This window comes from Pavona decussata, unplaced genomic scaffold (genome assembly GCF_977016875.1).
Source record: "Pavona decussata unplaced genomic scaffold, jaPavDecu1.1 SCAFFOLD_195, whole genome shotgun sequence".
NCBI classification, from domain to species: Eukaryota; Metazoa; Cnidaria; class Anthozoa; order Scleractinia; family Agariciidae; genus Pavona; species Pavona decussata.
Genome location: NW_028145604.1, coordinates 3222252 through 3250000, shown reverse-complemented (window position 1 = coordinate 3250000; position 27749 = coordinate 3222252). Strand labels below are relative to the sequence as shown.

At 37.5% G+C, this 27749-nt stretch overlaps 2 protein-coding genes across 5 annotated transcripts in view; both read right to left on the bottom strand.

The window, feature by feature from the left end:
- The window catches only part of LOC146461796 (uncharacterized), a 53398-nt gene extending 32273 nt beyond the window's left edge, over nucleotides 1-21125 (bottom strand). Inside the window, exons 1-3 of one of the 4 annotated variants that reach the window (XM_085086743.1) lie at nucleotides 21022-21125; nucleotides 13432-13544; nucleotides 1756-1861 (exon numbers count right to left, since the gene is read on the bottom strand). In XM_085086743.1, coding sequence (XP_084942869.1) covers nucleotides 1756-1861; nucleotides 13432-13499 — 174 coding nt within the window. In that variant the 5' untranslated portion in view covers nucleotides 13500-13544; nucleotides 21022-21125. Of the gene's footprint in view, nucleotides 1-1755; nucleotides 1862-2042; nucleotides 2374-7405; nucleotides 7547-13431; nucleotides 13545-21021 lie in introns of those variants that run through there. The other 3 variants (XM_085086746.1, XM_085086744.1, XM_085086745.1) reach the window with 3 other exon arrangements.
- A 1029-nt stretch (nucleotides 21126-22154) lies between these two features.
- Nucleotides 22155-26724, bottom strand: LOC146461795 (uncharacterized). The gene is made up of 2 exons (XM_085086748.1): nucleotides 26610-26724; nucleotides 22155-23402 (listed from the first exon to the last, which is right to left on the bottom strand). Exons 1-2 carry the CDS (start codon nucleotides 26659-26661, stop codon nucleotides 23035-23037), a joined length of 420 nt encoding a protein of 139 aa, XP_084942874.1. The 5' UTR covers nucleotides 26662-26724; the 3' UTR covers nucleotides 22155-23034.
- Between the last annotated feature and the right edge of the window lie 1025 nt (nucleotides 26725-27749).

Genomic DNA, 27749 nt, shown 5'->3' with positions numbered 1-27749 from the left:
AAAACCAAATAGTCCTTTCCACTCCTCTGACGATGAAGCACCACAGTTTCTTTAGTAACTAACGCCCTTAATTGCATTTAAAATAGTCAGTGGGTTGACTTTAATTCATATATAGTTATATGTAAGGGACAGTTGATAATGGTCATCATTTTTTGACACCATTCACAGATCATCAAACGTCAAGAGCTAAAACACCGAGAAAGTACCAATGGAAATGAAAGTATTGCTCAGTGGCATTTGCATTTACCTTTAGTTTGTATTGTAAACTTAATCAATTTCGTGTGATAAAAATCAATAAATCAGGTCTCGGTTTTCGAAAGCCGATTAACCCTAATCCCCGATTAAAAGTTAACCGAGGTTTTCAACTCGCTTGTTAAAAATGTATTTAAAAAGCTAATTTTAAGTTTATGGTAAATAGAAGTCTAAGTCAAATTTAAGGGACTAAAATCTTTTGGAAGAATCTTTGAGTGATTAGCAATGAAAATTCGAATCAAGGTTCACGTTAACCCAGGATTAGCTTCATCGAGCTTTGAACAACTGGGCCCAGACTATTATCGAAAAAATATAATGTTAATTTTAGTCAAGGCATAACATAAAAATGGCGGATTCATGCTTGGCTTGCGTCATTGATGTTTAATGCGTGTTTTAAAAATCGGTAAATTAGAAAACGGAAGGATATGTATATCACGAGTTGTCTGGCAAAGCTTTTTTTATTCTTTCCCGTGACACAAAAAAGAACCTATATTGTTTTGTCTCCCATGCAACATCAGGCTCTCGTCCGGGAGCGATTAGAGGAGGTCATATTCGAAAGCAATCAAGGCCACCCAACGAAGGCATTTATGCAAAATACTTTAAAAAATGCTGTCTTCTCTGTTCTCAGATCGTTTTGTGACCTTTTGAAGGCATATCTGTGTAAACTATCACAGTTTAATCTGTTTGGATGCTAAAGGAAACGGAATTTCACTGATTTCCCTGAATTTACGAGCTGTCGTTGGTTAACTTTTAAGAAACTTATTTCCGCACAGTCTAAACGACGTTTGCTTCTCCGAAACCAAAAGGAATTTAAGTTTTCCAGCTGACATTTTGCCGACGAAAACTTTAAAGTTTCTTTACAACTAAATGCGAATGTCTGAGGCGTTTAATATCCACCGAAACCGCGAAATTTTGGTGCTCCTAGTGCAATGTTAATGTTCCCGTGAAGTGTTTTAAAATATGTTTTTGAAGGCACTCGACCATAAAGGGGTTCAGTAGAGCATTGTTGCGTAATAAGCATTGTATTTACTTTGCAAAATAACTTTTGGCTGACTAATTTTGCGTCAAGATAATAAATCAACTAGGTAACTTCAACCACTAGTGAGGCTTTCTATGATATCGATATCAGTCAGAAGTTTATTCTTGTATTGTTTGTATGTGGTGTTCCACAACTTGATAAGAAGTGTCCTTGTTGTTAGCAGTGTGTGATAATACACCTACAATATCAATAACGATTTAAAAATTGCATACATGCCAAGAATCATGGCAACAAGGGATGGTGTATTCTGTTTCTTTGACGCCAGTTTAATGAGTTTCACCCTATTCAATCACTAAAAAACAAAAGTGTTTTGTTTTAACTGCGCAAAATTAAGTTTTCGTTTATACATAATTTGCACTCACAGTGTTCTTCAATTCAGCGGTTCCTGCAGAGTCATTATGGCTGCGATTAACATACACACACGACAATTAAAATTCAGCAACTAGTTTGTAACTGTGGCTCACCTTTGTTATACATTTTTCACGACATTGCTTTAATTTCTGACAAGATGCACGTCTAGCAACGACAGCCACCAGCACGATCGCGTAAATCACAACTTTCATGTTACTGCTGAAAGGGATCAGAAGATCAAAGAACAAGAGCAATGAGATGATAATTTCAGAGCATTTAACATCATGTATTTACTTATTGAAGTGTACGTTCGTGACTTGTTGTTGACCGGTTTTGAAGACCTTTCAAATGAAATTAAATCCTAACTACATAATACACCGTGACTTAAACGTGAGCTTACCTGAATTATAGACTGATTTTAAGAGATATCATTCCGGATGTGTGAAAAGTTATGTTTCATTTTGAAGTACGTGAATGATTTCATGATTCCGCGTCCATTCATAAACCTTCACAAATTCCGCGCTAATCGGTAGCTGCCTGTAAACCTCGTAAATCACTTCGTGAACCGATTTTCCGCTAATAAAGCCGCGGAATCGCTAGTTCCTCGTGAGTTCTGATCGAATTTCACTGCTTAATTAATCAAACTAATTTAGGTTACGAAACTAAAAGAAGGGTGTGTGGTAGTAATTGGAAATCAGCTATTGGTATGTTAAGTTCTATGTCACTAATTAGCACTTCCTTCCCTACCCCCCCCCCCCCTCCCCCCACACCCTCCGCTCAATGAGTAACGCGGGAAAACTCACGTGCGCTTGTTCTTGACATTGGCGTGCGGAAAGAGAGACTTTAATCTATCTGGTTATAAATACGTAAGCAATATTGATATTTCAAGTGTAAATACGATGTTGGTCGCACTAAATTTCATGATAATGCTAAAAAAAATCATATATTTGACCTTTTCTTTGCTATCGTTTATAATCATTGTAATTTATAACGGAGAATTCCTATAGAATTTCCGTTATATTAAAATTGTTATATTCTGCCCCTGAATCTCTGATTTTTTCCCAAATACAAGTATCGTTTTACGCAATTCCAGATCCTTCCTTTGCTAGTATAATATTTGATAGCGTAGATAAGTTGAACGGCTGTTTAAAGGATAAAGAAAGCTATTTAACTATACTGTTTGTCAAGCTTCGCAATACAAACCGGCTGAACAAAATCCAAAACTAGCTTAGCTATAGTTGAATAGATTCCTTGCGACTTTTGATGTTTCTCTGCTTGGAAATTGTAACTTGTTTAAATGTATGCTGTCAAAGTGATGGAGGCAATTTAGTTGAATTGAAAAGTTGACAACCGATTGAATAGCTTTTAATGTTCCATTGGCATAAACCAGCTTAGTTTTTCTCCAACTACTTTAATTTACTCCTCATAGCTTATAGGTATAATATATATAATTCTTGTATAATACAGGAGTTTCACAGTCTTGGGGAGTATAATTGCTCTGGTTCAGGATCGTTCTCGGGCGCTATACTTTGATTTGTAATACCGACATCTCTTCAATGTCGTCTTACAATATAAGGCAAAAGATGAGACATAAACAAAACCATTAACGCGGAGGTTTTCGCCTTCAGGCCAATATAACGCCCACTTCTGCAGGCAAACCCTGAACGAAGTGTATCGTAATGGCTTCCAACTGGGGTCAGTTTCAAAACACGTTGTGTCCATCAAATTACCCGCATGTCATCGTACCTATCAGCTGTATTTGACCAACAGAAACCGTGAGATATCTTGACAAAATAACCCGTGAAGAAACCACCATTTGCAAGCACATTCGAGGGCCTTTTGTTGTACATTACGAACTTCTGATATCCTTGCAAGTTGCGCAACAGTTTCTCGATATATTTTATCAAGTGCTAAATACTATACCTTTCCCCTTTCATGTCCGGGGTTACAACTGAGTATCTCCATCTTTCTTTCTTTAACAAGTTTGAATATCGTGCCAAATTTTGGTCACAATACCTAAATGGCTCTATTTAGAGAATCGCCCAAACTGTAAGGTTTTGTATAGGAACAATATTTAATAAACGTTTTTGTTAAAATCTATAGTCAATACAAACGACGTTCTCGTCTTTTGCGAAAGTAACGATCAGGGTCCCAAAAGGGCTCCATTACTCTGGGCTAAAATATGCGGGGCCCTAAGGCCCCAAAGACCCTTTTTGGGCCCCTTAAAGTGATATACATAAGACCTACAGTGGAACCTCGATTGAACGAACCTATATATAACGAAGTCCTCCGGTATAACGAACGATATTTTCCATCCCAACATTTTCAAAGGTATGAAACAGAACCTCGATATAACTTGCAATTTGTTAAATCAAGGTTCCACTGTACTTATTAAAATCGTTTTAAATTGTTGCCGGTTGCTAAATCAGTGTAACTTCGATTTCCGAAGAAGGGAACATTTGGAGACAATCATGTCACTGAAAGTTTATTATGGTGTCGCTATCTCACGCAAACATCAACAGTTGGCGCCATGGTTTGCGCTGTTTGAAATTCTGTGCAATTGAGAAAAACAAACCCAGATTGAGAAAAACAAACCCAGATTAAAAAAAATCAGAGTCGGACGTAAGTTTATGAGCATAGGTCTACAAAATTTTCTTTAATCTTATCAGTTTTAGTTGTAAGCCAGGGTGTTAGCTCAGCTGACAGATAAGAGTTTCCTGATGACACAGAACTTTCTTTTTCGTACATGAACGTGACTTTGATAAAACAGTGAGAGGAAAATTCAGAAGGTGATTGACAGATCTATTACGTCACATTTTGCGTCTTCCTTAGAAGCCGAGACTATATTGTCTTAAATTTAGTGCTTGTAACTAAACCGGAAAGAACGTTGGTGTCAAAATACTAAAAAAAATGTCTGTTGGAAAGGACGTTTGATTGATCATAAATTACAATAACAGTTACTTTAAGTACGCATACTGGAGAAACGTTTCATTTCTAGTTTTAAATACTGAATTGTGCGTAAAAAGGATTTGTTCTATTTCCACGTTTTCTTTTTAAATTGTAAATCACTTCAACTTGATAAAGCGCCATGCTTTATCATTGGAGCGATGTGGTCAGTGGAGAAGAGATCTAGAAACAATGACATTATCGGCTGTCCCACAGTCAAAACAAGCTCCGGCCAAATCGTGCATTCTCAGAGCTTAAATCGCTCAAATTCTCTTGAAAAGAAGAGCTTTTACTTTTTCATTTGACCATCAACTTAGTGTCAAGTACGCTCATGCGTCATGGGGATAATTTTCACGCTTTTGAGTTAAAACTCTCCTTCATGAAACTAAGATTATAAGTACTTTGTGTCATGCTTCTAGAACACCAAGAAAACGGACAAAATTATGAAGAAATTTTCTCAAAGGGAGACTGACAGACTATAATCAGTTTTTATTGATTTTTTTCCAAGAAACAAGGCCGGAAGGACTTAAAAAGAATGGCCATTTTCAAGTTGCACTCAATTTTTATTCTCGCCATAGGTCAAAAGACATTTGTAAATAATCCCAGTGCTCTAGAATAGTAAGTAACTCTTAAGTTTTACTTTTAACAAAATTGCACTTTCATTTTTAGATATCCATTGGTTCAAATTTCAAAGTGGTGCGAAATAGAACTGACAAAATCCTTTTCTGAATGAGTTTTCATTTTTTTTTTTAACTGAAATTCTCATGCGCCTTAGCTCAGTGTTAATTTGAATATGCTATGCAGCAAACTGATAGCACGTAAAAGCGAAATAAAAAAAGTACAAAATTCAATAAATCCGTGAACAATCCAGGCAAATGGCAGTAGCAAGCTTCCCGGATTTTATACCAACTGCGCACGCGCACTATGTAAATCCGCTGAGAAAATCTCGATGATTACGAAATGCAAGTTGTGAGAACATCACTTTGATTATGCCGAATGGAAATTTGCTTTCCCCCCCTGTTGTTATGAGAGTATAAACTTATTTGTCGTATTCAAGGCAAGTGCCTTGAGCAAAGTCATAGAAAGAAGTATTTAACGAGCGGTAATCACTCGCAGTTGCAGTAGTTGTATGTAAAAACAGGACTTCTATATAAAGATCAATTTTCGGTTTCTTCTGGGGAGGAAAATTAGAGATCTAAGAGGGTTGAGAATTAACATTAAACATCACCAACGCTTGCATATACATAAAGCCATGTGCCCTTCCAATTCTAAGTTCTGCCGGACATCATGATGTTTTCAGAAGGTTTGGCCGGCGACCGAGTTGAAATTCATTGTTGCTTTTAAACGTTCACCCAACACGGAATCATATCGACTTGTTACTCGCCCCTGACATGCCAAAAAGAAAAACACACGCACACACATTTGTCAGTCAAACGAATTGCCGCCACTGGTCTGCAGAAAGGACTCATTGCTAGGCAACCACTTTTATGTCTCACAAGAAAATGTTTGTTTACACAAAATGTTACCGACTACAAAGATTTGACTGAATTGAACCGTTTCCCTACAAGAAAATAGATTTGAATCTCCGCATGCACAGAAGCTTTCTTTCAGTATTATCAGAAGTAAGATTACAACTGTTTGAATAACTCGAGATTGTGAATCAGTAAGATCCTAATCTGAAATGTTTGCTCCCACTTACAGTAAAATTGAGAATTGTGCTGTTGTTCAAATTATTGTAATCTTTTCGTACAACCAAGTTCAATAATTTAAGAAAATAAAAAAAATACCAAATTCACAGAAACGTTTCGAAAAACGATCAATTAGTTAGTGCTGGCCAAAGTGACACTGAAAGGAGCTGATCGATAGCTTTCAAATGATTGAATAGTCAAATCGGAAAGATGATGCGATTTGCAAGGTGACATGCCTACTTTCACGTATACACTAATGATTTTAGTATCCAGAGTTTTAAAAGTTTAAAGGCATCACTATAATCCACTGCTTTGCCGTGGAATTTTAAAGCTTCATCCAGATCTTGTATACATGAATCACTGTTCAAAAATAATACATAACAATACCTTTCTGATCATTTCTTTAAGCTGATACGCCAAGTCGCATTTAAATCAAAGGTTTGTTTGGCATCTATCTAAAGAAACGTGAGCTGATAATCATCGCTTGTATCTTAACACCTTGATAATGGCGGCTTACCGGTCCAATAGTGCGAGAATTGTCGTAAAAATTCCAGAGATTTTACTCCCTAGAATAAGAAAAGGTAAAATAGCTGGCTAAAGCTACCGCATATATATCATGATAATCGGCCCTTCCGTTTTATGGCCTCAGGGCGTATATCAAACCTTCCTGAAATAATCCTTCATTACACAAGGCTTATTGTTCAGACATAAGAAATTATAAAATAACACTTTGCTTTTCAGTTTAAACTAAGATGTTTAACCGTAAGTAATTATTTTACACTCTTCTCTTACCCGATGGAGCGACTGACAGGCGAGGATCAGCAGTAGGTCGAATGTGTTCCTTTTCCCAGCGGTGCAGTCGAGGACAGTTGTAACTATCACCGCACTAAAATTACTCTAAGTCTAAGAAACATTAAGCACACTTCGGGGAGAAGTAATTATAAAGATATATGACTTATAAATGTTTTTGTAGATACAATTTTTCACACCGCCAATTTGATTTTTGATATCCATAAAATGAAATTGCGTAAATTTTATTCTAATGTCAGTGTCGCCTTAGCATCGATAAGCACGATTTGCTTTCGTAAGTAGTTTATTTTGCGACGACAGCAAGAATAAGAATACTTACCTTGGAAATAAAGCTATAGGATAAGTTTTCTTGTATTTCCAGTGCTTCGCTAGCGTCATTTTTGCTTATACAGCCTACTCGGCCCGTAATTTGACCTGAACTGACCAAATAAACCGTCTTTAAATAATTTCCCCAGAATTAGATTATTTGCATTTCTTCCATGTATATTCATAATTTCTTTATGTCCGTCAGTTAACAGAGTTTTAGTATTTCTTTATCTTATATTATTTGCTATCAGTTTTGTTGGTGATAAAGAACGCACGCAATAAAATGACCATAATTTCCTTTTTCTTTTCTTCATAAAGGTTGACTTTTTCTATTATTCCGGTTGAAAAATGTCATCAATTAATATTTCATCATTTGAAAAGCACGAAAGAAACTTAACGATTTCAATGAAATCAAGGTGAAGAAGAAAAGTCATCGTCTTGTTACGACTTCACTTCAATTAGCCACCCGAATCCACACGATAAATTTTCGTGTTATCGGCAATTCTTCTCTCTTTTTCCCCCCTCTTTCCTTAAATTGATAACTAGTCTTAATTGAATTTACCGTAATATTCCCCTGCAGCCTATTGGTAATGTTATACTACAAATCAAACCATTTTAAAAATTCAAAATCCGTCACCAAGTTAAGTTGTCGGATTTCAACTGACGCATTCAACATCCATATGACATCCTTTAATTTGTGGCTTGCGTGGAGGAAGAAAGTTGAACGGCACGGAGCCTTTTACCGCCTTTTACGAAATCTACCTTTTTTTTCAAAAAAAAAAAAAAGCCGTTCTTTTTAACGCAACTTGTTTAAGCAGCAACAACCTCAGTCGGAACTTGTTGCCGCAACAAAGATAGGTAAAAAATCGAAACTTGGCTGTTGTAGACGGTATTGACTTTTTACTGTTTAATATTACCTTTACGACAATTATTTCCTTTCATTTGTACGCGTTCAAATTCACTGTAGTCAAGATTAATTTGCAGCCTTATGTGATATGCCTTGCGACAGCACGTTTCACCGGTAACAAAATAAACATGTTGAGATCGATATGTTACAAAGATGGGAAAAGATGACATGCATCGGTTAATAAGCACCGAAAAGGTGTATTTGGTCAAGAAAGAAAGGGAAAGCTTGAAACAGCATCTTTGTTTAAGTACGTTAATTTTTCTGGTCACAAACTTGTTTTTTTCCCTCAGGGTAGACTCTTGAGACTTTTAAAAGATTTCAAATGTAATAATTATAAGGCAGTTTCCACAAACATCTAAGTATTTGGTAAAATTAAACCAGTTAAACTGTGAAAAACCACACAGCTGCATACGAACGAACAATTCTTTCATTCACACTAGCGCAAATTTGAGACCAGGAAAACAAACTCTTTTTAGACGAAAAAGGGAAAATCTCAGTGTCTAATGTAAGTTAATCCAATAGAGAACCGGCGGTTTACGTCTGAAATTTTTCATATCTAATTGCGGTTATTTATAATTTATAATATCGAATATAATTTATTGTCTAGATAGAAAAATTAGACGAAATTGTGTTTTAGACGGAAAGCCTTTTTTGATTTCACTGAGACGAGTAAATCACGATGTGTGAATGCATCCGGCAATTTGTTTTGGGAAGATATTATGGAGCTTAAGCAGCGACGACGGCAACGGCAACGAAAACGTCACCTGAAAATATAACTTTATTTCATTTGTGCTACTTCGCGATTATTTCAACTCGCTCAACTTCTACAAAAACGGCGAACTATCTAGGGACTAAATTGGTAGGAGTGGCGTTCAAGTTAAGAAAGAAAATGAAAAATTCACCATCGTGTGCTCATGTTCTCTAAAAAATCTAGAATTTGGTCATATCACGTTGTTGTTTTGCAGAGGACAGCGAAGAAATGTACCAAATTTAAAACGCACGTGCCGAGCGATTGTTTTTGCTCATTAAACCTATTGTTTTGTGGCGTTGTCGTTGTCGTCGCCGTCGTCGTTGCTTAAGCTCCCTGTTTAGAAATTCATTTTCTTTTGCAAATTCAGCTCAAAATGGTCTTCCTTTAAATCCTCGCAAAAAAAGAAATTGCTAGCTACACATTCCACTTCTTAACGTTACCTGTACTCTCTCTGTCTGTTCCTCTCCTTCTTACATTTCCTATAATATTTTGTAAGTACTCAGAAATCATTATGCATTGAAAGGGGAAACTTTAACGGTGAAATATCTAGCATTAGTCAGCGTTGAAGTATTTCTGAGCCCAATTACAAGAAATGACGCATTCATGCACTGTACTTAGCTCTGTTTGGTCTTAACTGTAATTTTTGGCAGTTTCTCATCTGCATAAACCTTTATTGCTATATTTTAATTTAGGGGAAACTTGATCTTCATAAGCCTCCAGCTTCTAGTTCAGTCTTCCTCTTCACTAAACAATTTTTGTTCTTATCTCGTTGGCTGTAAATTTCCTTCCCTATCTGAACGTTAACGTTAACTGAAATTGAAAAAACTGCACTATGCATCGCAACAGTAACAACAATAGCAAATAAGTAATATATAATCTTCGCATTTCATATTCATGATAACAGTCAAGAAAGCGCTTCGATTCACGAGACATTGCCGGAGTTACAATTACTTACAATATTTGATTTAAAAAAGGAAATGAAATAAAATATTTAGTTAAAAGCAAACTTATATTTTGGGCTATGAAGTGAGAATAATTTATCGCAATATGTTTCAAATTAAATACCTTACCCTGATTCACAGTAAGTGTGGCCGAACACCGTAATACAACCATTAGCGAGGAGTTCGCTTCTCGACTTGAGCGCTTCAAGTGAGCTGCTGTGTACGTGCACTTTGCGAAGTGATAAAGTAAATACCAAAAATTATCATGCAAATTTAAGCTTTTAATGAAATTTCTTACTTTGGCGCGTGTTTATATTGCACCTTTCTTGCTAAATATTTAAACTCAATTGACAAGGATTTCAATTAGTGGGGATTAAAAATGATGGAAGTGCCTCAGAGGAAATACTAATCTTTGGACCACTTTTCAACTGAGTGTCGTATAAACTAAAACCAATGTAATTACTCTGGCCAGTCACAACAGACGGAAGAGCTCAATGAACCAATCAGAACTCGAAGCAAAAACATGTAACCGGCGACAAGCGCGGGAAAATGTCTGCAAGAAAGTGACGATTGTTTTTGGTTTTGTTCCTTCTCATTGGCTTAAAAAGGGGCACGAGTTTTGCTAACCAATCACAGAGCGTAGTGACGCGAAACTAAAGCAAACGTGGAGTTACTTTCGGGGCTCAATTGAAAACGGCTCTGTTGGCCCAATCCGGGTTACGTTAGGGTCGGAGAATTGCAGTCACGTCGGATTTAATTAATACCCAGAAACTGCGGGAGGAGGGGAGGAAGGGGGACGAAAATCACATTAAATCAGCTCTGTTACTACGCAAAGTCAGCTCCTTTACAGATTTGCACGCTTTTTTAGATCTGCATTTGTTTCTAAATCGTGCATGTTCCATTTTTATATTTCTTACGAGGCTTTCTTCGATCAACTACATTCATTTCTCTTTAAGGCGAAAGCGAAAGTAGAGTGTTACAAATGATGGAGGTGAGGTGACGCAAATTAGTCAGAAGTGGGTTTGCTATGCTTCAAGAATGCATTCTGGTGGCAGAGCCTCGAGGAGCCGTGGAAAGAAATGTTTTGCTGGTAGGGTGAACAAAATAATCGTACGGTTAATGACATGGCTGGGTAAACTAGAATCAACCTCGTACCATAACTAAGCCTCCACTCTCCTCGGTCAGCGGTAGGTCCTGAGGAGAGTATGAGATTGAATCGTATTGGAACACCAATAGACCTAGTCCCCTTCGCAGCCGTTATCTGGGAGGAGAGTTGCGAAGGAGACTACAATAGACATTTATTGCTCGGCCGCCATGTTGAGTCTCAGGAGAATGCACGGAAAGCCTCGCACTGAATTCGCGTCTGGCCGAGGCTTTCCGTGCGAAAACAAAGCCTTTTATACTCCTGAGACTCAACATAGCCGCCGAGTGATAAAGGTCTATCACCAAGAGCATTTGACAACTCCACTCGTAGACAAAAGAGGCCTTCCCCACCCCAGTTGCCTACGAAAAGAATGGCCCAAAAGGAAGAACGATCAACGATAAAACAAAGGGTAGCTGATTACCTAGGAGGATGAAACCACAGCCTTGTTTCTGGTAAAACTAATTTGAAATTCATTATCTGTCGATAATTCTACAAGATACTACTATCCACTTAGATCTGTTCAATTTACTTGCACGAAAAAAACACACAGAAACTTTAGTTACTGAAACTACTATTATTTATCTAAAGTCCTGTCTTTGAGAGTGTTGAAAAACTTAATTTTTTCATTGTGGTTAGGGGCCCGTTTCTCGAAAGTCCCGGTAACTTATCGGGCCCGATAACTGTCTTTGGTGAAAAATGTTACTTAACAGAAGTCAATTTTCGTTAGCTTTGAATACTAAATTTCAAAATCTTACAATTCTATAAACATATCGGCCAAGTACCATGTCTGTAATCACAGTGTAATCGGCGAAAAAAACATTTGAAAATATACTTACCGGGCCCGGTAAGTTACGGGACGTTCGAGAAACGGGCCCCAGGAACGGAGCGACCACGAACCACCGTGTTCCCAGGGTCCCTAGGTTCATCAAGGTTACTAGGCAACCAATCAAACACTTTTACAAACAGAAGAAACACAAATTAGATAGCCTGCGTAGCTGGCGGTATTGTAGGCGCGCGCGAAATAAAGTTTTGGCGGCGGAAAGTTTTGGCGGCGCCAAAACTTTATTTCGCGCGCGCCTACAATACCGCCAGCTACGCAGGCTACAAATTAGAAGGCTGGGTAAACTACAAAATGCGAAACAAAAAACACTGCTTTGATAGTTAGTTTGTTTCCCGGGTTTGTTTTGGCAAAAGATTTGCACATTGAGCGAAATTCGTCTTTCTTTTGATATAGAACTGATTAAAATTATTTTTCCGCAATACAACAACAACTTCGATTGTTAGAGGTAAGAAAATGTGCCAAAAAATTACAGATAATTAATGAAAGAAATCTCTCCGCAGATTAGGCAAACGACAGCCTTCATCTTCATGTCTGCATAACTGCCAACATCACTCGCACTTAAAATTTTTGTATTTGTGAATCAGTATTTTTATTGTTACAACTTCAACGTTATTTCCGTTGTCTCAAGTCGTGTGCTCAAAAGTGTCAAAAATTCAGAACTATATTTGAACAAACCACAAACCACAGATCAAACCACGGATGTCAAAAAAACCTGTCTACGTTGTTGCAATATAAACATATTTTAACAAAATTGAAATTTAGCTCTTGCAAGCGTTGAAATTTTCGTGAACTGAAAAGTAAAATACTTTTTAGAGCTTTATGTCCCTAAGCCGCCGTATATTACAACTTGCGGTGCAGATTTTAAAGCTTTAATTAAGTGACGAGCCGATTAATTATAAGGCTATTTATTCAGGCATGCTAATTTTCGTTTCGGGTAGAAACTTTTTGATTTTATAACTCAGACATTTTTGATGTTATTGAAAAGTCTTGGCTTACGTCGAAGTCAAGTTAGGATCAAACCAGCTTTTTTTATAATCCGCGGAAGTGCGAGACGGTATACACCCGAAAGAGAACAGAATTAGTCCATAAATCTCTAACTGCAGGTGATTTGAAAGAAATAGCTGACGTTAGAATTGGGGGATATCTATACCATGTTGCTCACACAAATTTTCCTTGTATAGCACTTCTTCTCGAGACGGCGACAGAAACGACGAGTTCTTTTGTGGAAGTTGATTTGTTTTTTTTTGTCTCATATTGATGTTGTTGTTATCAAAATCACAACAGAACGTTTATCTCAGGTGGCGGCATTGCAAATCAAAGAGAAACACGACTCAAGTAGATAATTTTCCATGGAATTAAGGATATAAGGATAGCATAGAAATCGAATGGGTTAAAAGTCATAATTTCTATAAGTTTCTCAGTACCAGAATGAATTTTTTCGTTAATTAAGCTTACCTCTTCGACGGACTCCGGCTTCGGAAGCTGCGCTGATCAGCACTGAGATAGAGGAAGATTCTGTACATAAAACTGCCCCCGATTCCTTTCCGACCTTTCCGCTCTGAAGCAATCTAAAACAAGAGTAAACAGCAAACAAAATAGGTATTTATTTGGGAAAAAATTTGTACGTCGTCTGCTTTGATAATATCCGCTTGGGTGTCTTTGATGTTTTCGGAAATTATGTATAGTGGAGTATATAAGGAAGGGCACTTTTCAATAATCCGTTCATTTCCGTCCTGTTCAAGGAGGTTTCTTCAACTGTGGCGTTCTCTTGATCTTGTCACACTTTTTGTTTCTGGGGGAAGTCGCAAAATTACTGGGAAAATGAATATAGACAGATTAAAAGGAATATTAGCCTTGCAATATTTTAAGGGAAAAATGTTGGAATTAAAAAAAAAAAAACAGGAGAAATATTTCAACCTTGTTCAAAGAGAAGAGGTTTAAGAACCATTCACTGATCGGTACAAATTGGAATTTCAAGTTCGAGTTAATTAACGTGATAGCGATTTTTTGGAATTATATCAAAACCCAGCATGAACAGATCTAGTTTAAGGTTAAGAAGATCGTCAACGGCGGCTTGCTGACAGCATCACAGGCAAACGGAAGGCCGTCATCGTCGAAAAATTTGATTTTCATTTGACATATAATGCGGCGATGCTTGTTTGAGCTTTGATTTGTTTTTTGTCAACATGTTTAATAAGATTCTATTTACACGTAAATGTATTGTTTTTTTGTTTTTTTTGTTTTTGCAAACTCTCAGTCACTCGGTGAGCTTTCTTCAATGTTACGTATAAGTGTCAATACGTGACAAAACCAAATTAAACGAGCATTTATTTTTTTAAGGTCTATTAAAGGAAGTTGAAATCAAAGCCGTTAAGCAGCATGACCTGTTGTGAGTGACGCACTACAAAACACGGAATGTCTCAAAGGAAACCGCAACGAAAGACATGATGCACTTCCTCGGTTTATACACTTAAGACCTCCTCTCTAGAAGTAAATTTAGGTCCAATGTTGTAAAAACCATTTGTTTTCAAATTTCGTGTGAAAACATGGAAATAACTTCCTGTGTCAGTCAAAACAGGATTTGATTATCGACTATCATGTTCAGTTGCTTTTAATTTTCCCGCGCGGTACCATATTGGCTATATCTTGGCTATCGTTTTTTGCTGCACAGAACCCCACGGAAACACTTACTACGCAAGCTAATTATGGCGTTATGCGGTTGTCCACAAAAGAACCTCTGCTTCTTGACAATAGGGAGCTTCAGTAAGCAACGACGACGGCGACGATAACGACGACGCCGGAAAACAACAGGTTTAATGAGCAAAAACAATCGCTCAGCACGTGCGTTTTACATTTTGGTACATTTCGTTGTCGTCCCCTGCAAAACAACAACGTGAAATGACCACATTCAAGGTGTTGTGGAGAATGTGAACGCACGGCGATGAATTTTTCATTTTCTTTCTTAACTTGTAGGCCACTCCTATCAATTTGGTTCCTGGATAGTTCGCCACTTTTGTGAAAGTTGAGCGAGTTGAAATAATCGCGAAGTAGTGATAAATGAAATAAAGTTATATTTCCAGGTGACGTTTTCGTTGCCGTTGCCGTCGTCGCTGCTTAAGCTCCCTAATAATCTGCTTCTTGACAATAGCGTCAATGACGTCATAAAATCTAAAATGGCGGCGCGGAGAATTTTGAAAACGAAGATAGCCGAAAAACATATCCAAATATTTGTACTCTAAAATGTTCTTTTCATGTTTTAGAATAAAATTTAAAGTTAAGACATTACTTCCAAAAATTAAGGTCAATTTTTACCGTCCTCCAACACGAATTTGGTGCCGTTTGTTTCTTAAAATTTTGCTAGACCGGAATTGGTATTTTTTGTTATTTTCGGATCTGTTGTCCCTGCTGGAAATAAAATAGTACTTTTAGAAAACGTTTATGCACCGAAATTAAGTAATAATTAAGTAGTAGTTTATTGTTTGTTTGTCTAGAAATGACATTTTATTAACTTTGATTTCAACCCCATTAAGTAATTTTTAGTCCAGACAAGAATGAGCCATAAAAGATTAAAAAAAACCAACACTTAGAATATCTTTGAAAACCAAGAGTCTACAATTTCTGAGACCTATTTACTAGTAGAAAATTATTGAAGAGGAAAAAATCTCACAGAACGGGCAAACAAAGCAAACAGGTTTTTACTTTACCGCGGGTAAAGTAAATTAAAATAGAATATACCAACATAAGCAGTTCGCGAAGAAGCAGCGGTTGTTTCATTACTTTTCCGGTCTGAAAATTAGGCCGATTTATTTTTAATGCAAATCAGTCGATTTATCGTTCACAGAATGGCTTGTTTATTCAGCTATTTTTGGCTTCGCTTGTGTTTAATAAATCCATGACAAAAGAATTCTAAAACTAGGTTTTCTTCACTACGAAAACAGAAGCGACAAAAAATTATATATAACCTAATATTGAACAGGGTATAATTGAAAAAAGCTATCCAACAGGGCATTCATCTCTGGGGTGGGGACTCAATATAAAAGAGACAGAGTAATCGTGGTATCTTTTAGGGATTAAAACGCGTGGTTTGGTACCCCTTAGGGTGTTAAAATCTGAAATGACTCCCGTCAGAGGTATGGTGGTACCTTTTGGGGTATTGAGCCGAAAAATATGAGAGGAAGTAAATGTCAGTCAACTGATTTGGTACCTCTGGGTGGTAAAAAGTTGTCCAGACTGGACGCCCACAAAACAGAATTCTGGTACCTTTTAGGGGTTCTTTTCAAAATTTTAGACGTTCGCCCCCGTCAAGAGAGGCACGAATGTACCCCCCCCCCCCCCTGGGGGGGCAATTCATCATGCTAGTAGCAGAAAGTTATTTTTCGTTTAGCAACATTTATCTGTAGAACTGAAAAAATTGAGGTAAGAGAGCATCAAACAGCTTATATTGGCGCCAAAAAGGGTGAATATTTTCTCAACTCTATAGGAAGTAGCCACGAATTTGAAAAGTAGAAATTAGAAAACTTCTATCCCTGGAATAACTGGCCCCACCCAATACACGCAGCAAAGTAAGTTTCCTGTAAATGCGCCTCTAAAGTGGCATTAAAACATGTACAAAATAAGAATCATATATTATTCAGTAAATGACACAGGCATACTCGAAAAAAATCCGAGTGCTCCTATCAGGAGTCGAACCTAAAAAGTAAGACCGAGTGCCGAGCCATACCTCGTAAGTTAAGCCTTCTTCCTTAAAACTGCTATCTTCGTTTTGCTGCTATACATTTGAAGAATTAACGTTAAAACGTTATAGCCAAATTAGAAGATAAAAAAGACATTCATTGTACACTTCATTTTCTCATTGAAACTTGTAGGCCATTTTCACTATGGCGGCATTTGACTACAACTATCAGAATCCTTCAGTTTTTTGTTTTCTCATGCCAATAGACCCTTATCACATGGCGGTCATGTTGAGTCTCAGGGGCACGGCTAGCCTCGCACTGAATCCGCGTCTGGCCGAGGCTTTTTATTCCCCCGAGACTCAACATGGCTGCCGAGTGATACGAGTCTATTAGTGCTATTGTTCTTCGCTTTCTACTGGGATTTCTAAATTTGAATTTGAAAAGGAAAACGAAATGAATTCTGGTAGTTGTAGTAAAAAATGACGCCATCACGCCAGCCTCGTAGCTCAGTCGGTGGAACAATATTTAATTTTTTACCACACTTTAAACTATACAGGAATAAATATATTACAGATTCGCATGCAAAGGAGAAAAGAATGAACAATTGTAACAGTTCTAAGGAAAAGGAAAAGGATAAAAACAGTGGTGAGCAGAACACTATGAAGCTTATAAAAATTACCCTCTTCTCAAAAAATAAATGATCTTTTTACAAATTAGACTAATGGTATCGGACACACAGATAACATCGAACACGTAAGATATAACCACACAACTGATACATACAATTCAAAGTCATGCAGCAAAAGGTAAGAGTAAAACAGACACACATTATAAGTTTCAAAGTTAATAGTTGTTGTACAAAAATGATTTAAACATTTTCTTAAAGGAACATAGGGAAGAAGAATGAACGATATTGGCGTTGGCGTAGGTCCTTAATTGCCTGATATTTTTCCGTCAGAATGGCAAACGGAAGACCGTTTGAGTTGGTATAACAAGTCAGTAAGGATTTGGTTATTTAAAATAAATTTACTGAATAACTTGGAAGGAGGGGTAGAGTTTTGATAGGACTATGTAAATTGCCCTAAATGAAGCAAGTATATTCCATGTAATAGGCCTTATCACGGTTTTCGACGCCATTTTGACGAGTAGGCAAACAGGCTTGAAATAACTGTGTTTGTATGAAAATCCGATGTCAAATAATTTTCATAAAACATCGCTTCTGAAAAATTCATGAATTGGAAACTTTTGGCACAAGGAAAAGGATTTTAAGAAAAAAATTGGAGGGATGTAGGTGTGCCAGAAAGCGTCCAGTCGTGTTTGGAACTTCCATTTCGTTCCCAAGGCCTACGCTCAGATGGAATCTCACACTACAGGCAGTTGCCCTGAGCACTTAAAGTAACTTCGACTGCAGAGTTAATTCTCTAATCCATTTGTAACTTGCTATCGACCCTAGATCGTCGAGATTATATATCGATGGCTGCCGGGCATCTATTTGTTTCATGTATACGTCTTTTCCATCTTTTATCATCTTCTCAAAAATTTCCTCTGTAACAATCACTTCTTCCCTTATTTTGACAATTTAAAGTACATTTATTCTTAGACTGCAATATCAGTTAAAGCGCATCACTCGCATTGCAAAAATAACAACTTACACTAGCGAGAATGGACTTTCCTCGTTTAAGCATCATACCAAAAGAGCTTTAGCAACGACGACGGCGACGGCAACGATTGGAGAACAACAACTCTGCACGTGCATTACACTTTTTGGTACATTTCTTTGTCGTCACTGCACGACTAGCACGTGAAATTTCCTGATAGGACGTTTCGTGGAGGACATAAACACACGACAACGAATTTTTCTTTCTCTTTCTAAACTTGGGTGCGGTCTCCAAGAATTCAACTCCAGACTGAAAATTTCACCTTTATTTGACATTTAAGCGAGTTGCCGAATAATCGCGACGCCGTTTTAAAAAACGCGAATTCATTTTAATAGTGACGTTTTTGCTGCGGTCGCCGTCGTCGTTGCTTAAACTCCCTATTAAATATGAAAATTGTTTCACCTAAAAAATATAACGCCCTAGCTTAATCTTGATCAAGTTCAGTATGCTCTCTGCTGGGTATAGCAGTATTTTATTTTAATTTTAGCGGGGAACAAAAATAATAGAGTCGTTAGAAAGTTAATTATATGCCGCTTTCCACTTTATAAAAGAACGACATAATATATATGACTGTGTTTATTACTAAGGAAGATTTACGTGGTAAGAACGTATATATTTGGGCGGATTTTATTTGGACGACAAAATTTTGTTTTCTCAGTAGTGAATTTTCACCATCATGTGTTTTGTTTACTTAATGATAACACTGTCTTCTTGGAAAAGAAAAGTGGGGCGTTTTTGGAAACATTGGAGTTGAGAAAGTTTTGGAAAGCTCTGGAAAGCAATACATTCGAAAATTCGGGAGATCGGAAAACGGATTCCGCCCCTATGATGACCACTAAAGTTCAGCTAGTGAAGAATCCGCAAAAAGAGGAAACTGTATTTAATTCACTCATTTATTAAAATTAATTTACAAAGCCTTTTCCACCATATTATTTTAAGACAGCAAACTGCGGGTGCGATATCAAGGGGAAAAAATTATCTTTTCACCACCAATTGTCATTCTATTCATCAAATTTTCAATTAGAAGAAATAATACCCATATTTTGCTTTTGTGGTAGAGAATTAACGAACTGAAAGCAAGCAATTACTGCAGGAGATTTCCCGGTTTTCTTTGTCCGAGAAAGAAAAAAACAGTATACGTTATAAGCTAGCAGCGTCGAATCTATTAGAAACAGTTAGTCCCCGATTTTTGTAACTACGAATTCGGCTTTCATGAGAAATTTCAGAAAATATATTCACTCCTTAAATTAATGTGGTATAAACTATTGCTTGACATAATGGTTGGAGATCATGATAGAAACATTAAAATTAAAGTGGCGAAGATTGCGCGATAAGTTATTTTTTCGACACTAAGTCTGAGAGCCGAATATTTTTTTTACACAATATCAAGACCATAAAATACATGTTACAACAAAAATATCATTGTGTTTCACCGGCAATTCGGTGAAAGTCATAAATGATCGACTTTATCATATGAAGATTAACTCTTTTCAAAACGATTATGGGAGTATCCGTGTATTTCACACAGTGAATTCAAACAACAACAATTTATTATGGGCTAAGAAGAAATTGCAGAACATTCACCCTGATCGTGTTTTTCACGAAATTTGAAGAGGAATTTAAAGATTAAACGCCTTGGAAATTTTACGTACATGGCCTAGATCATGATTATAGTCGAATTTGTCCAAAATAAAAAGAGCTCGTTATCTAAAACTAGCAAGCAAACTAAAAAGGAGGAAAAATTGTACATATCCCTTTCCGCGGCTTAAAGGCGCAATTTCCTTCCTGCCCCTAGAAGGCCATAGGAGATTGGATAGAACCTTCATACAGAGGGTAAAAAAAAAAAGCTTTGTGTCGCGGTGGAACATATTTGAAACTTAAACCAAATCGACTCTAAGAAAATTCACCATGTTGTTTGTAAATTAGCTGTTTGGGTTTTAAGGGAATAAAAGTCTAATTGAGGCAAATTTCGTAATTATTGTGCCTTCACGAATGCTTTATTTTGCAAATGAATCAATACAGGAAAACGAAACAGCACGTCCCTCGAATTTTTGCAATGGTTTTAAATTTGTTCCCAAAAGTTAGCAGCGATTTTATTTCCAGAAACTAGAAAGCCTTGATTTAAAAAGGCACCCAAATCCCGAATTCTTAAAGCAAACAGCTTTTGACATTTAAGTTTGAATGAAGCATTCCAGTCATAGTTCGGCCTAGCGAGCTTTATCATGATCCATAAAGCGATGCAAGAACTGAAATGTCCAAAAACCCCCTTGATAAAAGAGAGTATCAAAATTTACAGCCACAGTCAATTCAGGTCGAAGAAAAATAAATTTTTCAGTTGATTTAGAGCTTTATCATAAGGCAAAATAATAATCGCAATACAGGTGTCTTTTCGTTCCCTGAAAAATAACTTTTGCATGTCTGCTGTATAGGTAATGAGCTTAATTTCGGGAGGTTAGTGCTATTTATCAAGTGTTAAATTACTTTTAAATTTCCAAGAAAGATAAGTTCTCGGCCATTAACGTGGAACATGTAAAATAATTCAGTGAAAATCGTGGCGAAAATAACTATCCCCCCTTCGCTCGCGCTGCTCAGTTCTCTATCTGTGTGGTCTAGATAAGTCTATTTGCGTTTTGTTTTTTTCAATTTTGTCATGTTATTCCTTCTATATCGTTATCTCTTCATCTAGATTCCAAAAGAAGACAAAATAGCCTCACCTTAAAACGTGAAAGTTGAAATTCCTTCTTCGAATGCGGAAACGAAATCAGCGATGCCAAGTTCACCAAACCGGCCGTTTGAATAAATTAAAAGCTCTTTCAGTTTCTTTCCCTTCACCATTATCAGCCTTGCATTTATAATTATAATTATGACCTGCGGTCGGTCTTTATATATCTCGCTCATTAATAAAAGCTCATTGAGACTTGCGTCATTCTCATTGTCCTCTTAAATAACCGACCTTCCCACCGATGCTAGAGGCGTCTTTTTTCGCCAGGGTTTTAGATATGAGTTGCTATCAGATGTACATTGTGTTCCGTTTGTAGGCGTAAAGTTTACCATCGCATTATCGAAAAATAAAAACAAACTTCCTAAGTCCATTTTATTTAATTTATTTCTGTTGTGCTTAATCAACAAATCGTAAAGTGAGACCAGTTTGTGGTTTTTATCGTAAAATGACGTTCGGAGATCTGACTTTTGAGTTCCAATTTTAATTTCGTTATGAAAATATTGCTTTTTGGAAAAAGGTTTATTAAAAGATTACCCAAGATATCATCAGCTGTCAGTAGCGATGTCGATAGCAACACACACATTCTGTAGACTTGTAGACAGGTTTTTGTATTGGTGTTTAATTAATATATGTTTCATGACTGTTCCATATCTTTGGAGTTAAACAAAAAACAAGCGCGATATAAAAAAAATTATCAATGTCAACAGAAAACGACTCAAGACCGCAAGAGAGCGCTTTTAACAATAATGTAAAAATATTGTTTGTCCGCCGACACAAATAGGCTCTTGCTGCTCCGTGTCGCGTGACCGAATTCATAAAAGAAAATGACTCAACATGAACGAGTCGAAACCAGTTAACTTTGCGATATTCTTCAAAGTTACTCAGGGCACTATAAGCTCTGTTAAATGCCAAAAGAAGGCCTTGTGTAACTGCATAGAATTCAAGTAAACTTTTAGAGCTTGTTTACACACTTCATGAAAACAATCTTAAGGGCATCCTTTTCTTTTGATAAATAATGTACACAGGAGCGTTTCCCGTGAAAGTGTTCCAGCACTATTGTTATTACACAATCTTTGCAAACTGGCGTTAATTGCCGTGAAAAAAAAATTATTATTATTCTTAATGTCGTATTATTTTTCAGTTTATTCAAATTCATAAGTGTTCACTGCACAGTGATCATAAATGATTAACAACGTTAACTCGCTAATGAGTCTTGTGTGGTCTCACAATTTTCATTATTTAAACTAAAACTAGGGTAATCTTAAATTTTTTTCCTTCGCAATGGGTGTTTTTTCATGAAGTAATTAGGTCTTTTTTACATCTTAAGCGTTCCCATCTAAATTATTCTTGATTTTCCTCGGAGGTTTCCGTCATTGTATGACAAGAATACAGTTTATTATAAACAAGCCATTTAATGGTATATACCTAAAAATGGAAACTAAAATATTGGCTCTCTAGAATTTTAAACGAAGTTCGGAATAGCCTGTTTAGTTGGCGCCGGGTTGTGTCCGCCGCTCCGAGTTTTGCTGCATAGTGGAGTATTAAAGACGCGAGAAAATACCCTCCTCTTGATCAATTCCCTTGGCCCTGGCGGCTTCGTTGCCCGTTCTAGCGGCGCAAATTGCCGCCCAACTTTCGCCTTCGCCCATCAACTCACCAGCTACGCAGGCTAAATTCAAAATTTTTTCTTGGTTTTGAGGATAGGTTCAGCACTGCTTTTAAAATTTCCTAACAATTTTGGATTGTTTCCAAGTGCCAGGAGCGCGTGCCCCGGAGCCTTTATCTCTCATACTAAGTCTTGGAATCAACCCTCTTCGCGAGTGGATTTAATTCTTAGAGCGAGTCTCGATCAGTGGACCTTTGAAAAACCCTCAAGCCCAAAATCCTCTCACACCTTTCATACCTATTAAAAAAATGCAAATAAACTCCAACATCCGAACATTGCGTTTACATTACAAAATTGCTGTTTGTTTAGCAGACGCGAGGCTGCACCAAGGACATATGCTTAGCCTAAGACCAGTCTCAAACTGCACGCAGCCGTGACCACCATCACCATTATCATGTTAACAGGAACTGTAACGCCACTATTACAAGGTGTATCTCCATCGGTGATACAGCAAGCAGCCCCACATTCTTTTCTCCCCATTTCCTTCATCTTGGCCTCATCTTCACAGTTTTTTCTCCGTGTTTCGCAATCGGATTTATGCTCACAGCCTCTGAACTCCAACTCAGTCCCGTCATCTTTTACGATGTGCTGCTTAAAACATGTCACCTTTAAATTCGCCGGACATTTTATCGTCTTCTGATTCTTTTCACATTGCTCCTTGGTGTAGTTCTCACGTTCTTCGCATTTATAACACAAGAAAGAATGGGCTGTGAAAAAGGGAAAAAATTATGTGGACATCAGCGGATGGTTGACATACAATCATAACCATTATCAGAATCAGTTGAGACAGTTGAGGTGCATCAGTCAATTTCAGCATGCCCATCACCAGGGGCATTATATATTTATATATATCGTGGGAAATTTTTTAACATTGTCCATCCAGTGAGTGGGTCGAGCATTAGTCTAGCTACGCCTGGACATTTGACGGCCTCGTAATTTTCACCTCACAATACTGTCGCTTCGTTTCAGTGATCATGATGAGTCCATCACAAAGACAATAAATTTTTCAGTCAACTTCGTCTGAGGAGGACGTAAAAAAGATGGTACCGGTAGATCCACAGAACAAACGGTCATTGCGGTCATATCGAGAAACAGAACTTATCCGAGACTTAGTTTTGCGTGAATAACATTTAAACTGCACCGTGGGACATTTGACCAGCTGGTGTGTTACCCCTTCCCCCCCCCCCCCCCATGGGGATTTACTAGTTTATGTTCAAAATGTGCTAATGTCCAGGGTTCAGCACGGGGGGGGGGGGGGGGTGGGGGGAGAGACGGTGAAAAGAGAGAGCAGGGCACTGTTAAAATTGATTGATGCATAAACTATGGAGTATTGCACACCTTGGTAATTTAATTTATTAATATATGAATAGCGTATTTCCTCGGTTAAGCGCTGACACGGAAAAGTAAAACCCTCACTAAAACGCATTGAATCATCAAAATGATCGCATAGACAGCAACTACTACTGCATGAAGATACGAGAAGACATTTTTTGCGAGATTTATTTTAATTCTATTTCCTTCGACCAATTTATGAAAATCCCATACAAATCCTCATATTTCCGCCGTAACAGCAATTCAAATCCTCGTAACATCTGCTACCGTTCCCTTACATTGTGCTTGGGATATCTGTGCCCTTATTTACCAGCTAACAGTGTTGGCTTTCCGAAAATCCCAGCTCTCTTAAAAACGGCATTTTTCATCCCCTCGAAACTATATCATCAATTTTGCCACGTTACTGCAATTCAAATCCTTGAACATCTGAAAGCGTTCCCTTATATTGAGCTTGGGCTACCTGTTGAGAAAACGCTAGTTTTCTTCACTGTTATATCCGAAGTTCTGAGGCGACTTAGGCCTTTCGATTCTGTGCTGAAATGAACTGTTGTGTGTCCCTTAGGTTATTACACTCCTATAATAGCTTGCGCTAATCAGATAACAATCACAATGAATCCATAAAATTAAAGTTAATATTAATAGTCGAGACTTAGAATCGTTTTAGGTGACAGGGCACTCTTTGAGACTACAGGTATCGCCTTTTGAGCTGCGTTTCTGAAAAAGTCAGAAGTTGTTCCATAATCTAATTGCTCTTGGGAAAAATGAAAAAGAGTAGGACAATAAATTAGTTTGAACTTGGCGATAAGTAACCCATGTCTTCGCTTACATCTCTTATAAGCATCAAATTCAAGTAGAATCTGAGAGCTGACCAGGTTGTTATGAAATTTGAAAAACAACAAGGCCATGTTTAATAGACGTCTCTGTTCCAGCGTATACCATCCAAGCGAGCTAACTAATCCTGAAGAACTCGTCGACCAAAGATAATCCCCCGTAACAATCATGATTATCATACGGCTTCCAGGCAGCGGAAGCTAAGCGTACTCCAACTGAGGTCTAATCAAAGTAAGTAAGCCTTTATTTTAACTGCAGTATCACAGGGCTTCAACATTACGTCGGACAGTTCCTCATGTTCTATTCACTTTGTGGGTCACATTATTGATGTGATCAATCAACCTGAGGGATACCAGAAGTTACTGATACGGTATCAGAATGAGAGCCATTCACTGAAACAAACTGAAGGCGGTGAGAGAGAAAAGCTTTGATCCAGTCCAGAGTTTTACCTTCTTTGTACGCCACACGAGTGCAATTTGAGTAACAATTTGGGATGTGACACCGTCCAAAAGAATTGCGTCCACTTTTTTATTGAGTACTGACGCCCAGTCGTGAATTGTAACAATCAATTGGGTTTCACAAGGTAAACCACGCCTGAAGCCATGTTGAAGGTCTGTTGAGATGTTATCTACTGCTAGGAATCTATTTAGGTGGCAGAGGACTATGCGTTCCATTACTTTACAGCAGACACAAGTTAGGAATACCGGCCTATAATTGGATGGATTTGATTTGTGTCTTGATTTAAATGTTAATAGAATTTGACCACGAGTACGACTTTTCACATCTAGTTTGCATTTTCTAGATAACCACTTGTTACACCAATCTTGTATCTAGGGTTGCAGTTTAGTTTCAGTTTCAGAGTCTCCTTATCTTGTGGTAAACATCAGGAAGGAGTGAGAGTTTGGGGATGGGAGTCGTTCTCGTGCTGCAATCTGAAGGTCTCTATTGAGTACTTATTCGTCTGACTGCACACGTACAAAAGTACAAAATAAAATTATTTATGTTTACATCAATGGGCAATAAACACAACAAATTAAACTGAGGCAAAATGATAAGTGCTTGATTACTTCTAGTAGGATTTTAAGTATAAGATAATGCAAAACCAGCCGTACTTTTGGGTAAATACAGCAGTGGGTGGTCTTCGTAAGACAAAGAAACCCATCTGATTCGCTCGTATTATGTATACAATATTATACGCACGAGTGTTTGCCGATCGAAAAGCAGACATTTGCATAAAGATGACTTGATGCTTGGGATTCTGCAAATTCTTGTTTCTGTTGTCGAGGGTTTGAACTTGGTGAATGTTTTCAATGACAACTTGACAGTTAAGTTGAAGAAAGCAAAGGAGTGAAATTAACACACCTACTTCATGAGCTCCCAAAGCCTTCGAAACAATCTGCGTATATTTACTGATATTTACAAATAACAAGGTAGTGATATTCTTCCGAGCGTCTAATTCATAACCGCAATTTCTACGAGCAGCCGACACAAAAGATCAAATATTTCAACGTCAGATTCCACCTTAGGATCTAAATATAAGCCCACAACGTAATAAAAACAAAGTTACACAAGTGCAAAGAGGGCGCCCAATTCGTATCAGGCATGTAGCTCGTTCCGAACCCGGAATTTCTCGAGATTATTCATTTGATGTGTCGGTGTTTTCGTTCGCTCTTCCGAATACACCAGGACAGAAGATTAATTCGCGTACCATCGATTAAAAAGAACGACCACGAGCAAGGTTAGTTTCTTACCCACAGAAACGGCTGCACAGAGGACCAGGATAGCAGCTGGAAGATTCTTCATGGTTAAAAATTCACAGACCTTTCAAACCAATACAAACTCGGTTTCCCAGTAATTATATGCAGCTACAGTGATGCAGTTATAACAACCGCGAATTAGCCAATCAGTAATCAGAAAAAGCTATAGGGTCCTGAGCCATCCTCGTACGAAAAAACAAATAAATATAGCTGCTAATTTTGACAAATAAACATCACCACTACGAATTAATCCCTCAATAGCTTCATTTGAATTTTCACGCTTTAAGGCCTGGCTAAACTAGGAAACATTGTTGCGGAAACACTGTTGCGAAGGCAAATGTTTCCCAATTTAGCCGCGCGGGAAACATATGTTGCGGAAACAATTTTGCTGCTCAGAAACAAGAAAATGTTTTTGCCTCAGGTCAAAAACATTTTTGCTACACGGACACAAATTTTGCTTCCGAAACATATGTTTCCCAGTTTAGCCACCATTAAAGCAATGTTGACTAGTTTCCAGTGCTGCTCATTAAAAATGTTTTCTAGCAACAAAGTCAGTTTATTATTATGCGCATGCGTGACCCTCTGTTTTCCGAAACAATGTTTCCTCGTTTAGCCACCGGGGCAGCAAAACATTTTGTTTGCGTCCCGCTAATTTAGCCACACCGAAAACATAACAAGAAACAATGTTTCCGCAACAATGTTTCCTAATTTAGCCAGGCCTTTAGGTTGAGTTAAAAATAAATAATGCATAAATCGACAAATGGAAGATATGTTCAAGTCAAGGCTCTACTTTATAAACGATTTGTCTTTTTTTTTAATAATAATACATCAGTGTAAGTTTCTAGTTTACTTTTCAAGATCACGTCTAACTTTAATATTCACAGACTAGAAAATTAAATAACTTCTATGACTTTTTAATCGGCTAAGAGCCACATAACAAAACTAAAACGCAACGACTAACCAAGATTCTTTACAATGGAAGCGGCAATACTCTTCTTAGTACAGGTACATCATTATTTTACTCCCAGAGTCAACGCAACACTTCATAAAGCCTGGTTCTCATATGCCGCCGAACTACCTGCGACACAGCCACCGGTACTACCTGGGGTACTGTTCCGACATATGAGAACATAC